Source organism: Anastrepha ludens, chromosome 5 (assembly GCF_028408465.1).
Source record: "Anastrepha ludens isolate Willacy chromosome 5, idAnaLude1.1, whole genome shotgun sequence".
In the NCBI taxonomy this organism is placed as follows: Eukaryota; Metazoa; Arthropoda; class Insecta; order Diptera; family Tephritidae; genus Anastrepha; species Anastrepha ludens.
In genome coordinates, this window is record NC_071501.1 from 33,246,899 (window position 1) to 33,260,707 (window position 13,809).

Consider the following 13,809-nt stretch of genomic DNA (forward strand, 5'->3'; position numbering starts at 1 on the left):
GCTTCCAATGCTTCTTTCGTATTATATTGGCTTAGATTATTCCTCTGTAAAGTGTCTATTGCGTGTGGGATTTTTGTGTCAAAAAATTATTCAGCTAAACATTGGCGACAGTTGGTTCGTTCAAGACGACATAGGTCACTGTTGATGCCATAGAGCAAGATTTATTGGAAAAAGTAGTCAAAAATTGGATGCTAAAACCATGCAATTATTTATCACAATTTAGTAAAAAAATTTCATTCGAATAATATTTTTATTTTGTATTACCATTTTAAGTTCTGAAGTTCTTAAAAAATACCCTATAATACTTCAAAAAACAACGCACACTACTCCGAGCGTTTATCACCCGCACACGCGCAGCGATCCCAGTACCGCAACAACGGCACAAATTACAGCCAGGCAATACCAATTAATCCGACGCCGAAATGGATAGCACTTTATAGTAAGCACAAGCACTAGCCAGGAAACGGAAATAAGCGCCAAAAAGTAGGCACCAAAAAAACGCTAAAAAATTTGGACCAAAAACGCCCCAAACAGAAGGCACCAAATATAACGCCGAAAAGTAGGCACCAAAAATATAAACTCAGTAAAAATAGCTTAAACTGTTTGTAAGATATATATAAGGTGTAGCTCTCTCTCTTCTTTTCCTCTACGTTATATCTTTTTTCTCTCTCGCAGAACGAAATTGCCCAAAACGTTGCATGGCCTTGAAATTTTACTCTCCATTCTCGCTCGTCCATCGACGCCTTAGAAGTTTCACTTCAAAACTTTTTGTTCCTTTCCTCGATTTCTCCCAGTTAGAAGGGGGTCACCGCTGCAAAAAGTGTACTTATTATTTATTTATTTTTATTTTCATCTTTCTTTATATTAACTATGTTTTGCGCATTGAACAGTCATTCGGTTTCACAGACGATGTATAGACAAGTCTCATGGCTTGAATTTCGAACGATTAAAATGAGCAGAGAGAATAGCTACATACAACAATCGATAGCTGAGGCTTTGTTAACCTTAGAAGCCTTCTCAAGCGTCTTCGATTTAGACTTTGCCAGAAGAATTTCCCGATCTTAGAAGCCTGAGTTTTTATTCAGTGCTCTTTGAGTTGAGTTGAAGCGAAGCTTACCTTTCATATAGCAGACCAGATGTAGTCGAGGGAGCCCTGGTATCTGTTTAGCAAGTTCATAAACCCAGCAGTTTCCTGGAATATTATTAGTACAGAAGAAGGAATACCGAACGATGACTACTTACGGCTCTGTTAACGGCTTCCTACCACTGAAGAAATTCATAAGGCGTGTGAACTCCAAATTTTTAGTGGAGCAAAAAACAAGAAAAGCTGAATATTAGTCCAGTGAGAGCAGGTCATTTGATGATTAGATGCTGAGATAATTCCTTTTTGTCCTCTAGACAGCCACCTTCGCTTGTAATGAACTATAGTGCTTGAACACACGGTAGATCGTTTGAATTTGATGGAAACTTCTCGCAAAAAACTCCTCCACCAATCTTACCATCCAAAGTGTAGGCGTTCACGAACAGGCTCATCAAGCTCTATTTCGAAATACTGCACCTCTTTCATTTCTCACTTGGAAGGATATGGATGGGAAATATTCCGGTGGTATACATCGTGAGCACGCAATGATAATCCGACTTGGAGATGAACTCAAATACTCTAAGAATTGTGAAGGACTCGTAGCTTAAGTCTACCTTAATCCACAATAATCCACAGCTTCGCAAAAAATGAATAACTAGCTTCTACAATTACAGCAGTACAAAATTAATTACAAAATTAATCAATGCGTAGCAATAAGTCGATTCCTATAATGTGTTGCTATCGTCGATAGCTTAGTTGTTGGCAATTTTCACACATTTACCTTTAATTTTTTTGTTTAACTAGTGTTTTTGTTATTGCTTGCATCGCAGCCGCTGCTCTTATGCATGGCTCGTTGCATTTGCCACTTCACTCGCTAACATCCCATAGGCTGTGTATCATATTGCATTGGTTAAGTTTGGTGTTGTATTGATTGTGTTGTGTCTAACCGCACAATATGCAATGTACAACAAGCAACATGCAACAAGCACCAAGCCACTAGAGAATGTCAGTTACGTGGAAATGCAATATGCTGCTATGTGGCATGGGAAACCACGACACGTGCAGGCACTTAGACCGAGTACACTTGGTGCTGGGAGAAGAAGTGCGGGAGTGAGCGGGTTAATATAAATAGAACTGCGTAAATAAATACGTAGAGATGCTAATCACTGAACTCCATAGAACCGAATCTCGGGATCCCGTAATATTGGGGTTGGTTTATAAATACGAAGCTTAAAATTTGAAATTGAAATTTGATTTGGTCAAGCCAAGGAGCACAAAGAGATTTGGTGGCTTCTAAAACACTCTTTTTAGGCCATTGCATTTAGCGCTCTGGAAAGAGGGTAGATAGTCAAGGAGGAAAGGAGAAAGGGAATGGAAAGAATAGAGGCAGAGACAAGGGTAGTTCGTCTTCTGACAATTTTCTAGATTCTTTGGTAAATCTGTAAATATCCTCTAGTTTTAGAGAAGTTTACGAACATTTAAGCTTTTTGGGAACGACCGCCGCACTGTCAGGGCTATGAAACTCCAAAAGCATGCTATAGCGGACTCGAATATCTTCTGGTATTTGGCTAGCCATTTGACTCAAAATGGCGAAAGAAAATTTATTGTTTAAGATTTCACAACTTACTCTTTAACCTAACTTTGAAATGTCTCTGGCACGAATTTCAACTACGAAATGAACTCTTAAAGAAGCATTGACATGCGCAGAAACGACGTTTCTTCTCGATCCCTCTAATTAATGATATATCCACAAAGTGCTGAGTTTTTGTTTTATTAAATATCTTGAAAAATATTTTCGAAATCGTATCGACTGCAAATCGTACGATTCTCGGTACGTGTATATATATTAGGGTGGGGTGAATTTTTGGTTTTTTTTATCGGTTCGATTTCTGCTCTTAAAATAATGGTACAAAGTATTACTTGACTCAAAATAATTTTAAAAATTATTAATTGTTTCTAATTTTTCAGTTTTCCTGCTTATAACACAACAACCTACAAATTAACAAATTTTCAGAAATATTGACGATAACGCCCGAAATACTTAAATCATTTTACTTGAAATTGGTTAACCATTGCTTCACTAAGATAGAATCAGCCGCCGTAGCCGATTTTTTTTTCTGTCGGGACAACTAGCAAGTACAGCACTCAGACATAATTAAAGCCATTGTGCGGCACTCGGGTTCCCTTTTAATTTTCTTTAAATCTACCCGACCTCCGAAAATACCTGAGTAGGTCTTGTGGTGCCAAGGAGCCAAGATGGTCGCTTCTTAACACATCCGTGCCAAAGACCACAAGCCTGATTCGAGCGAAGGCGGGGCAGACGAACAGCAATTGGTCCGCCGTCTCATACTCCTCTTGAAAAGCTGGGCAGAGTACACTGTCTGAGATGCCCACCCTTTCCATGTACTTCGTCCACAGAAAGTGGCCCGTTTTCAGTCAAACCAGCTGTCTGCAGTTCCATCTGCTTAATGAAATGAGGATTCGCGACAGTCGGTCGGGCCTGACAGGTAACATCAGTCTAGTTTATCCGCAGCTTCTCTTAGCCAGCAAGCTTGCTTGTGGGTTGTAGTAACCCATTTGCTAACCATGGCGTTGATGGCAGAAGTGAGTGGCAGATCGGGCTCCAGGCCAAACCAGTTGGTCTCAAAGTCCATCCTAGCTAAAGAGTCAGTAGTCTTGTTATCCACGATACCCACGTGTCCCGGGATCCATGCTAGCATCAGGCTATTATGTCTACCAACATATTTCAGCCTGGATTAGCAGGCTTCGACTACCCCCGATTTGGTTGGGGGCTGTCTAACATACACCTCCGCTTGAAACACAAATGCATGCATTCCAAGAGCAAAGTGCAGTTTTGTTCCGCTGGATTCCACGTAGACTCCAGAGCCGGAACCGTGCTCAATCCTGGAGCCATCCAGGCTCATTTTCCGTGTAGATGCATAGGATCTTACTAGGAGAAACCGAGCCAATTGGGTTGGTGCGTGACTAGCATTCGGGAGGGGATAGGTTCGAATTTCTGTGCGTGAAACGCCAAGTGATAGAAGAAAGTTTTTTCCAGTATCTGTCGCCCCTCTATTGGCAATGACAAACCTCTGACATGAATTTCTGACATGAAAAAGCTCCTCATAAAAATCGATTTGCATTTCGAATTCGGCTTAAAACTGTAGGCCCTTCCGTTTGTGTAACAACATCAAGACACACACCACAAATAGGAGGAGGAGCTCGACCAAACACCTAAAAGAAGTATACGCAACAATTATATATTTATTCATTTTTTTATATATGTATATGGAAGAAAAAATAGTCCAATAATTCTTAATTACATATTAACTCATCATCAAGAGTTGATTTTTTTCCTCACCCTGCTACGTATATATTTTTACATTCATCTCTTTAACACCATGTGCAATGCGCATTATCCTTGTAGAAAAAAGTAGAGAGGTATCATGTCTATATAAACAATTCAAGGGAACGCTTATTCCCGCTAGCTGATTACCTCTAAAAAATTTAAAATAAAAACTACACCAGTAGCCAACTAGCATCCGAAAAGCCATGGCTTTCAGGTTTATCCAGCACTTCCATCTAAATAAAATATCCATTACCTTTGATAGAGCAAAATTGCTAGTAACGCATTGAATGAAATAGTTTTTTGTTCCTTTCAAAACAAAATCCAAATTAATATTCAGTATGTTCGCATATTTGTTTGCAGTAAAATTACCATTTTCACTTAGACTTATACCCGTAATAGAAGTGGTTGCTTTCACTTACCTTCAGAGTTATTGGGCAGTGGTATGGGCTCGCCACCCTCTCGCCGCCATGTGATGGTCGGTGTTGGTGAGCCAATTGCTGCACATTTCAGCGTAACATTCGAACCCTCTCGTATTACCATATCAGTGCTGGTTGGATAATCGAGAATATCGGGTGGCACTGCGTTCGCGACGAAGTGGGGCAACAATGCAAGCGGGTAAAAAGTGATATTTCAAAAAGGAGGAGCAGTGTAAGAGCGTCGAACAACATTTCATTATTTTGTTGCAAAGGGCCATTGTTAAAATGTATTTTGTTTTTTTTTTTCGTTGTTTTTATTTTGGTTTTCATATAGTTTGTGGAGATGTTATGGTTGTTGTTACATTGTTGATGTTGCGTTGCACGGCGTTGACATGATGGTCACAGGCATCATCATCATCATCGTCGTCGTCGTCGGCGTCATTATCAACATGTTGCAACAGACGATTTTGACGTTACACGTGATTGAAGGTGGTGGTAGCAGAGGGTGCATGCATCAGCACAAGCGTCAGCGTTATTGTAACAGCAGCGTTGAAATGTTTAAATTGCCGGTAGGTAGAATGGAGTGCCAAGCGGTGGTATGATGTTGTTGATGTTGAGTAGCAGCAGGCCAATGAAATGTAGGTATATCAGCGACAGCATCAGTTGCAATGATTTTTAGTTTACATTGTTGTTGTTGTTATTATTGTTGTCATAGTTGTTATTATGTATGTATGTAAGTACGTTGTTAACAGCAACATTGTGCGCGCATGTATGCGTGGGAAAATAGTCATAACGTTGGATTTCCAAAGTGGACATGATCCGCCAGTTGTTGAGTAGTCGGTTGATGTTTTGTGCGAGCAGCGGAAAAATGCACGAAAAACGAGAGATAAGCAGAGGAGAAAAGAAAGAGAAAAGTAAATATTTTGTTAGTCGCATATCGTTGGCATTTCTAGCTGCAGGCGAGTTTAATGAATAACTATCTGTTATATGAGGTTTTTTTGTTTTGGTTTTTTTCTAAACTTTATTCCATTATTTTTCATTCCGCTTAGCTATTTCATGTTTTATAGTTATACTCGCGCAACGCATTTTGCTTAAAACTGAGTATTAATTTTTTGGAGTGCATAACTAGTTTTTGGTTAAATTTTTGAAATCATATTTTCAGGCTTTGTTGCGCATATTTTCGCTTGGACAGCTGAAAAGTTGAGAAAAATAATGCCATAATTGTTTAGCGGTAACACTTGTTGCCACGGGTAACATATACATAAGCATATTTGCATTAAAAGTATATTTATTTATATGCGTGTAAACTTGTGTGGGCAAACATTTTTCAATTCAAAATTCGTGGACAAATATTGTTTTGTTTATAGGTATATAAAAAGTTGTACGGTACGTTAAGTTATAAATGTGAATAAAAATCATCATATTTTCTAATGAATTTTACGCTAGAGCAAATCCGCGCATGTATTTTACGACAATGTCAACTAATTAGAACATAAAATGCGCTTTAAAATATATAATAAAATAAGAAAAAATTAACAAAAATGGGTCAAACGTGACTTAATATAAATGAAAAATAAATAGTTTTTTGTAACAAAAATTAGTTTTAAAATAAATGAAAAAAATTAAAAAAAAGCGCCATTAAAAAATATAATTAATAAAAATGAGCCTTAAAATAAATTAAAAAAAATATATTCTTTTTTGATAAACATCCGCTTCAAAACAAATAAAAATATACTTGCGTAATAAAAATGGGCTTCAAATAAATAAAAAACCCTTTTTTTGATAAAAATGAGCTTTAAAATAAATAAAGAAAATATTTTTTTAATAAAAATGCGCTCAAATATAGGACCATTTTTAAGAGCTATAGGAAAGTTTTTCAAAAAAACACACGTAGACTTCAGAAAAATACATGCAATTTTTATTTAAATCGATAGTACAGAACATATAATTTAATGTTTGAAGATTATTTCATGCAAATGTTGACCGCGACTGCGCTTCATAGCCCCACAAAAAATAACCTAAAGGCGTTATATCGCACGATCTGGTTGGTCAATTGACAGGTACCGACCGTGAAATAAAATGTTCACCGAACTTCATGCAAGTCAAGCTCTTGCATTTTGGACAAAAAAAAGTTGGATATCATTTCACGGTAGCGCTCACCATTCACAGTTACGTTACGATTCGCAGCATCTTTGAAGAAGTACGGTCCAATGATACCTCCAGCCCATAAACCGCACCAGACTGTGACCTTTTCTGGATACATTGGTAGCTCTTGTAATTCTTCTGTCTGATCTTCACTCCAAAATCGACAATTCTGCTTATTTATGTACCCATTGATCCAAAAATGAGCTTCGTCGCTGAACACAATTTTTCGATAAAAAAGTGGCCAACTTTCCAAGAGCCCATTCACCAAAAATTCTGCATTGCGGTAGGTCGTTCGGCTTCAATTCTTTCACCAGCTATATTTTGAAAGGCTTCACACCTAAATCCTTTCGCAAAATTTCCACGTTGTTGAGTAACAGAGGCCCCATTGCTGCGAATCGATAATTGATGGTCATCATTAACACTGGCCGATACAGCTGCGATATTTTCTTCAGTTCGCACTCTACGATGTCCAATAATGTAAATTTGGTTCTAAATTTAGTCACAATAGCTCGAATAGCCGCTTCAGTGGGTCGATTAAACCGACCATAAAATGGAAGAAGAGCGCGATAAACTTTCTTAACAGAAATCATATTTTTATAATAAAATTCAATGATTTGCAAGCGTAGTTCGTTTGTAAGACGATTCGTGGTTAAATTATAGACTAAACTGAAGATGTTTGACAGTGAAACAAAACACTGTTTAAACCAACTGTTTAAAAAGATAATAGCTAAAAAGTCACCCGTTATAAAATATTTTTGATTTCGATCAGTGCGAAATAGTCGACAATTTAGGTTTTTTCACATAAATGAGTGCAAGTGCGCGTAGAACTTCAAACTAAAGTGATTTCACATATATGAGTAGCCAGTACCAAATCCCCGTTGGCCTTTTCGTATTACATTTTTACCAAACCTGTCTCATGTTCAAGCCCGCCGTGTAAGCTGTCCATTGATTGCCTGTACCTGTCAAATATGATCGAAGTACGATGCTATTTTTTCAATTTTCAGTCTTTATCTTCAACTGTAATTTTTATTTGGAAAACGTCGCTTTAATTTCGCCTGCAAAAGTTTTCTAATTTTATACCAGTTTAGAAAAGTTTATTTTTATCAATCAAATCAATTAAATACAAATATGCGAATGATATATTAATATTTAGGAAAAAGGAACAGCAGATTTTTACTAAACATTTACCAGATAAAAAAAATTTACATTTTAAAGAGTATACATTTTAGCAATTTGGAAATATTTATTTACATAGCAAGCGGGTGTCATCATTTAATTTATGCATAGTCTGAACTGAAATAAAAAATTTTCTTACATAAACAAAAAAAAAAACAAAAGTAAAATTAAAAAAACAAAAATTAAAACAATTAAAAAAATTTCAAAAACACCACTTGCAGTCATTCCCTTGTATTTAAATAATGATTACATGGCATCTACGCTGTTATATATTTTTTGAATTTTTTCCAGCAGTAATTTTTTGGTGCATTTTTTCATGTACCAAAATTGGAAAACTCTGCACAAAAAATTCCATTTACCCACAAACACCAGTGGCACATGTTATTGTTTGTGTATTCTGTGGCAATTTTAAAAACTCATCAACGCTGAGGTTGAAATTTTAATATTTTCATGAAAAATATTTTCGCAATTGTGGTGAGTAACATGAAGTTAAAAAAAAAGAAAAACGAAAGTATAATAAAAAAAAAAAAACAAAATACATCAAATGAAAAACGTTAGTCGAAAAACGCAAAGCAAATAACATTTGTGTACTCTTTCTCTGCAGCCGTATGCGTTGAGAGTTGCTGAAATGCTATAAAAGTAGCGGGGGACAGAAATGGTGATCTGCAGTTCTTGTTGATTTAAGCGCTATGGATACCAGCGTCCAACTGCCCAGGAAAATATTGGCGCAGTAGAGTAAAGTTAGTTATTGTTGACCTGCTCTTACGAACTCGAATTTTTTACGCTGTATATTTTTATGTTATGATATTTGTTTTGCTTTTTAGGTTTTTTTTTTGATTTTCGTTTTTGGTTCAAGTTTTTCTACCACTTGACACTGCAGAAGTTGCGGCGGTTAATTAAAAACGCATAAAAATATGTTTTTGTTTTCGCTTGAAGAGCGCGGCAAACCAACAATTATCAATAACTGAGTGTTCTCCTCTTAGTTCGCAGAATTGCATTGAATAACTCACTCCCTTAGTGTCTAGTTCATACTTGGAACATTCGAAATATATGGAAATAATTTCTATTCCGCATAATTTTAGCCATTCTGGATTAAACGTAGCAAGCCTCTGTAACAAGGTCTTCGATTTCTCGCAAATCTTGGCAAATTCATAATCAAACTGATGGAAATGGACTTATCCTTTTAGTAACACTAGAAGAAAACAAGATTTAGCCAACCTCAGGCATTGCAAGGAAGTGAAAAGCAAGATGCAGGAATCTTAGTCCCGCGAAAACAGGATAGGGCAAAGATGTCCGCCGGACAGTTGGCGAAGAAAGGAATCGAAGCAATGCCGAGTCTCATAACATGGCGGTCAATGTCCGTTATGGGAACTTACAAAATTCGTCGGCTTAGGCTTTGTTAACCTTAGAAACTCCCTTGAGTGCCCCCGATCTACACGCGACCAGAATGATCTCGTGTTCTCTCAAATTTGTGTACTTGTCCAGCATTCATTCGGTTGACGCGAGGCCCACTTTTGTAGTTGCAGACTACATATAGTTAAGGGGATTCCAATTCTCTTACTCACAGATCCCCGATCTAGCTAGCTCAACTGTTCATCGCACTACGCACTTAGGCTTGTATGTTCTCGTATATTTTTTCTTTGTTTATAAATTTTGCATTTAATAGCCTACTAGCAACCTTAGTTTTCTTTAGTTCTAATGCTAAAATGCTATAGTTTTATTTGCATTTTTTTATAGAACACAACCTATTATTCTCCCAATAATTTCGTAATATCTCCAAAGGTATTAGAAAAGATATATTTTTATTTTTTTCACAGTTCTGTCAAAAATTATTTGGTTATTGATGACTTGAAATGTTAAGTTTTTAATAGCATTTTTTATAGAAAATCACTCTTTATGATAGTCAATAAGTCTTTTCAGGCCTATCTTTTGTTTAAGAGTTAAACAAAAATTTTAGATTTTCTCACAGAAGTTATGACGTTGGCAAGAATCAACAATGCCTCTAAAAAGTGCTACTAAAACCTTATAAAAGCTGACATTTCCTAATCAGATTTGCATAGTTGGGTATCACTGGAAAGATTTTACCTGTCGGAAAATATTTATGTTTTTAAAACTTTTTACGAATATAGTTCTGTTGAATTTGAGGAAAACAGAAAAAGCTTGGGAATATGAAAAATTGGAAAATTTTGAAAATTAAAAAGTAGTGACTTAAAAAACACTTTGTTGGAAAAATTATGCAGATAATCAAACTGAAATATCGATTGACTTACAACCTTTCCAATGATAACCCACTTGGGCAAATCGAATCTGAAAATTTCGACTCATATAAGGTTTTAGCGGCTTTTATTAGAGAACTTTGTTTTAATTTTGAACTTTGTTGAAAAAACAATTTTTTTATAAATGAAATTTTTTTTATAAATTTGTTTTAAAAATTAATTTTTTTTTATTATTTGATGTGCTACACAGTTATGCTTACTAAGAATTTTCGTTCAATATTTTTGAATTTTTGTTTTAATTTTTACAAATATTTTAGAATTTTCGTTTGAATTTCTATAAATGTTTAAATAATAAAGTGGAACTTCCTAGGCGTCGATGAACGAGCGAGAATCGAGAGTAAAATTTCGAAGCCATACAGCCAACCGAAGGAATTTTTGTTCCGCGAGAGAGAAAAAAGATATAACGTAGAGGAAAAGGAGAGAGAGAGCTATGCGTTCTATATATCTTAGATACATTTTAGGCTATTTTTCCTCAGTTTTTCCTTGTGGTTGCTAATTTCTGGTGCGGAATAACATTGCCTAATTTTGGGCGTTTGTTTGTTGGTGCAAACTTGTAGGAAATATATTTTTGGTGCCTCCTTTTTGGCGTTATATTTCCTCGGTGCCTACTGTTTGGGGCGTTTTTGGGTTCCAATTTTTTGGAGTAGTTTTTTAGTGCCTATTATTGGCGCTCATTTCCGTTTCCTGGCTAGTGCCTGTGCGTACTATAAAGTGCTATCCATTCCGACGTCGGATTCATTGGTGTTGCCTTGCGGTAATTTGTTCCGTTGCTGCGGTTCTGGAATCGCTGCGTTTGTGAGGGTGATAAACGCACGGAGTAGTGCGCGTTGTTGCCACGGCTTGTGACCTGTTGTGAATTTATTTAGGCATATATTCTTTCTCTCTCTCTCTGTCATTCTCTATCATTCTCTCTCGGGTCTCTCCCTCTTTCTTTGTCTGCCTTGAAAGTTTCCATTCTGTTATATGTACAACGCTTGTTGTTTTTTGTTTTTTTTTGTTAACTTAAATATGTAAGGGAGAATGGGGAGTTTTGAGACGGGTTTTGTTTTTGGACCCGTATTACTCAAAATCTCAATATTCTGCATATGTCAACGATGGAATCTTTAGTCAATGAATACTGGAAGCTATTCCTTAAAATTAAAATTGTATATAATAATGTAAAATATAATATATTACAAAATACAAAAATGTGGGGAGTTGTGAGACACCATGGTTTAAATCAATAAAAATTACTTATTTCAGTTGTTAGTTCTTTATTAAGATGAAAAAGAAAAAAGAAAAGACAATTGTTATAAAAAAGTGTATAAAAAATGCAATGACATCAATCTGATGATTCGCAGTGAGAACATGTATAATAACCAGTTCGTAAATTGGCACACTTTAGGTGCACAGCTCGATCGCATACATTGCAATGAATGGAGTTGTTTCTGCTTAACTTTTTCGGCATTGCACCTTTGCAGATGATATATATACAAACAATGCATGAATATTGCGAGATACTTATGAAAGATGCATTAAAACGTCGAAAAAAACGGTGTCTCACAACTCCCCATATTTGTTGTCTTACAACTCCCCAAATCGTTTTTTTTTATAAATGGCCGCGTAGTCATAAACACATCGAACGTTCATGCCCAAGTGAATGTGTAAATTCAAAGCTAATAGGACAATTAATAATTTGTATATATTGACATTTGCAATTTGCTATAACAACTGTTCGAATGTATCGCAAAACAAATGATGAAAAAACTTACCGAGACATTCCAAAACACAGTAACTGGAGAGACGCGTCGAATGCGTGTAAATATGACCAATGCTAGCTGAAAAGTGAGATCGCATCGAGAACACTTGTTGACACTTAAAATCGAATGTAAACAAATGAATAATGCCGAACGGTAACAATGTCTCACAACTCCCTGTGTCTCACAACTCCCCATTCTCCCCTATATACTTTGAATTCTTCATTTTTTATTATATCGATTTTACTAGAAATTGGAATATAATATATGGTCTTTAAATAGTAGTCCAGCTTTTTTTATATAATGGTAACAGCTGTTGCTTGATGTCCGTATGAACATTTTTTACGTAAATAATTCCAATTTTAACCCTTTTAAAATATTTCTATGTATATTTTTATTTAATTATCGATATAATTTTTTGGTTAGGTGGCAACCCTACATATAAATATTTTTGGATTAAATTGGCCCCAAATAGCTTTCGTTTAATTACGACTTTTGAGCAGTTTATTTTATTTTTTTTTTTTATTACATTCAATTTGTCAATTGGTGGCAACCTGTAGAATATTTCACTATGGGATATAAAAATAAATTTTGGTTTTCTAGCTAAACGTATTAACTCGTACTTTAAAACTTGCTTATTCAATGATGCCATAGTGTTTACTTATATACATATATTTTGAAACTTTCAACGGCTTTTTCACGAAAAAAACTTCTTTTGTCGTTCGATCTCATAACTCGAAAAAAATTTTGATTTTTGGCTTAAAATTTCTACTTTTACGTGACTATGTTCAGCTGAATTTGTTTAAGATATTTGCTATGTTCTTTGTTACTTTCGGACTACTTTTAGACTAAACAAAGAGAGATGAATTACAATCTAGACATGACCGCAAATCCACTTCAATTGCTGCAGTTCAGTAAAAATAGAATTTCCTGACGGGCATAGCATTTTGCATACACACCCTGTCGAAGCGCACTGATAGATCTGCCTCACAAACACTCTTTCACTCTTCCTTAAACTGAAAATGTATAAAACACATTTATACAAATAAAATAGTGATAGCTGCATACGTAATCTAAATAAAGTAAAGAAACAAAAAACAAAAACAAAATGAGAAAAACAAACCGAATAAAAATTCATAAAACAAGCCACGTAAAGTAACGTTGGCAAATTAATTGCATTTTTTATGCATTGCTTATGACTTTAGTCCGCAGAAGGACACTGGCTGCTGGATACTATTGATGTCATTGCTGTTGTTGTAGTTATTGAAATCGAATTAAATAGAGCACTCTTGTGGGGTAGTTGGTGCCGAGATGCAGCTGATGAGATGGGAGCGGGATGGATGCTGGATTTAAATGACTATGCGCTCAATGGCTTGCGGGCAAATTAAAGCAACTGATTATAAATGCAAGTGACTGGAAATATTGCGAAATATTTGAACTGATATTTGTGGCACTGATTGACTCTAGTTGAGAGTATTTGTAATCAAGATTATTGTTGTTTATGAAATAGAATTATTGATGTGTTCGAGGATGTGAATGTTACAGCACTCAAGCTTTAGCAAGAGATGGGTATAATAATTTTACATAAGTAAAGGTTGTTTTTAAGTGCTTAATAACTTGAAATGATAAT

General features: G+C 35.7%; 1 protein-coding gene across 1 annotated transcript in view; it reads right to left on the reverse strand.

The window, feature by feature from the left end:
• LOC128865231 (opioid-binding protein/cell adhesion molecule homolog) overlaps nucleotides 1-13,809 on the reverse strand; it is a 283,912-nt gene that overhangs the window by 134,577 nt on the left and 135,526 nt on the right. Inside the window, exon 4 of the mRNA XM_054105356.1 lies at nucleotides 4,850-5,008. Within this exon, the coding sequence (XP_053961331.1) occupies nucleotides 4,850-5,008 (159 nt within the window). The remainder of the gene's footprint in view (nucleotides 1-4,849; nucleotides 5,009-13,809) is intronic.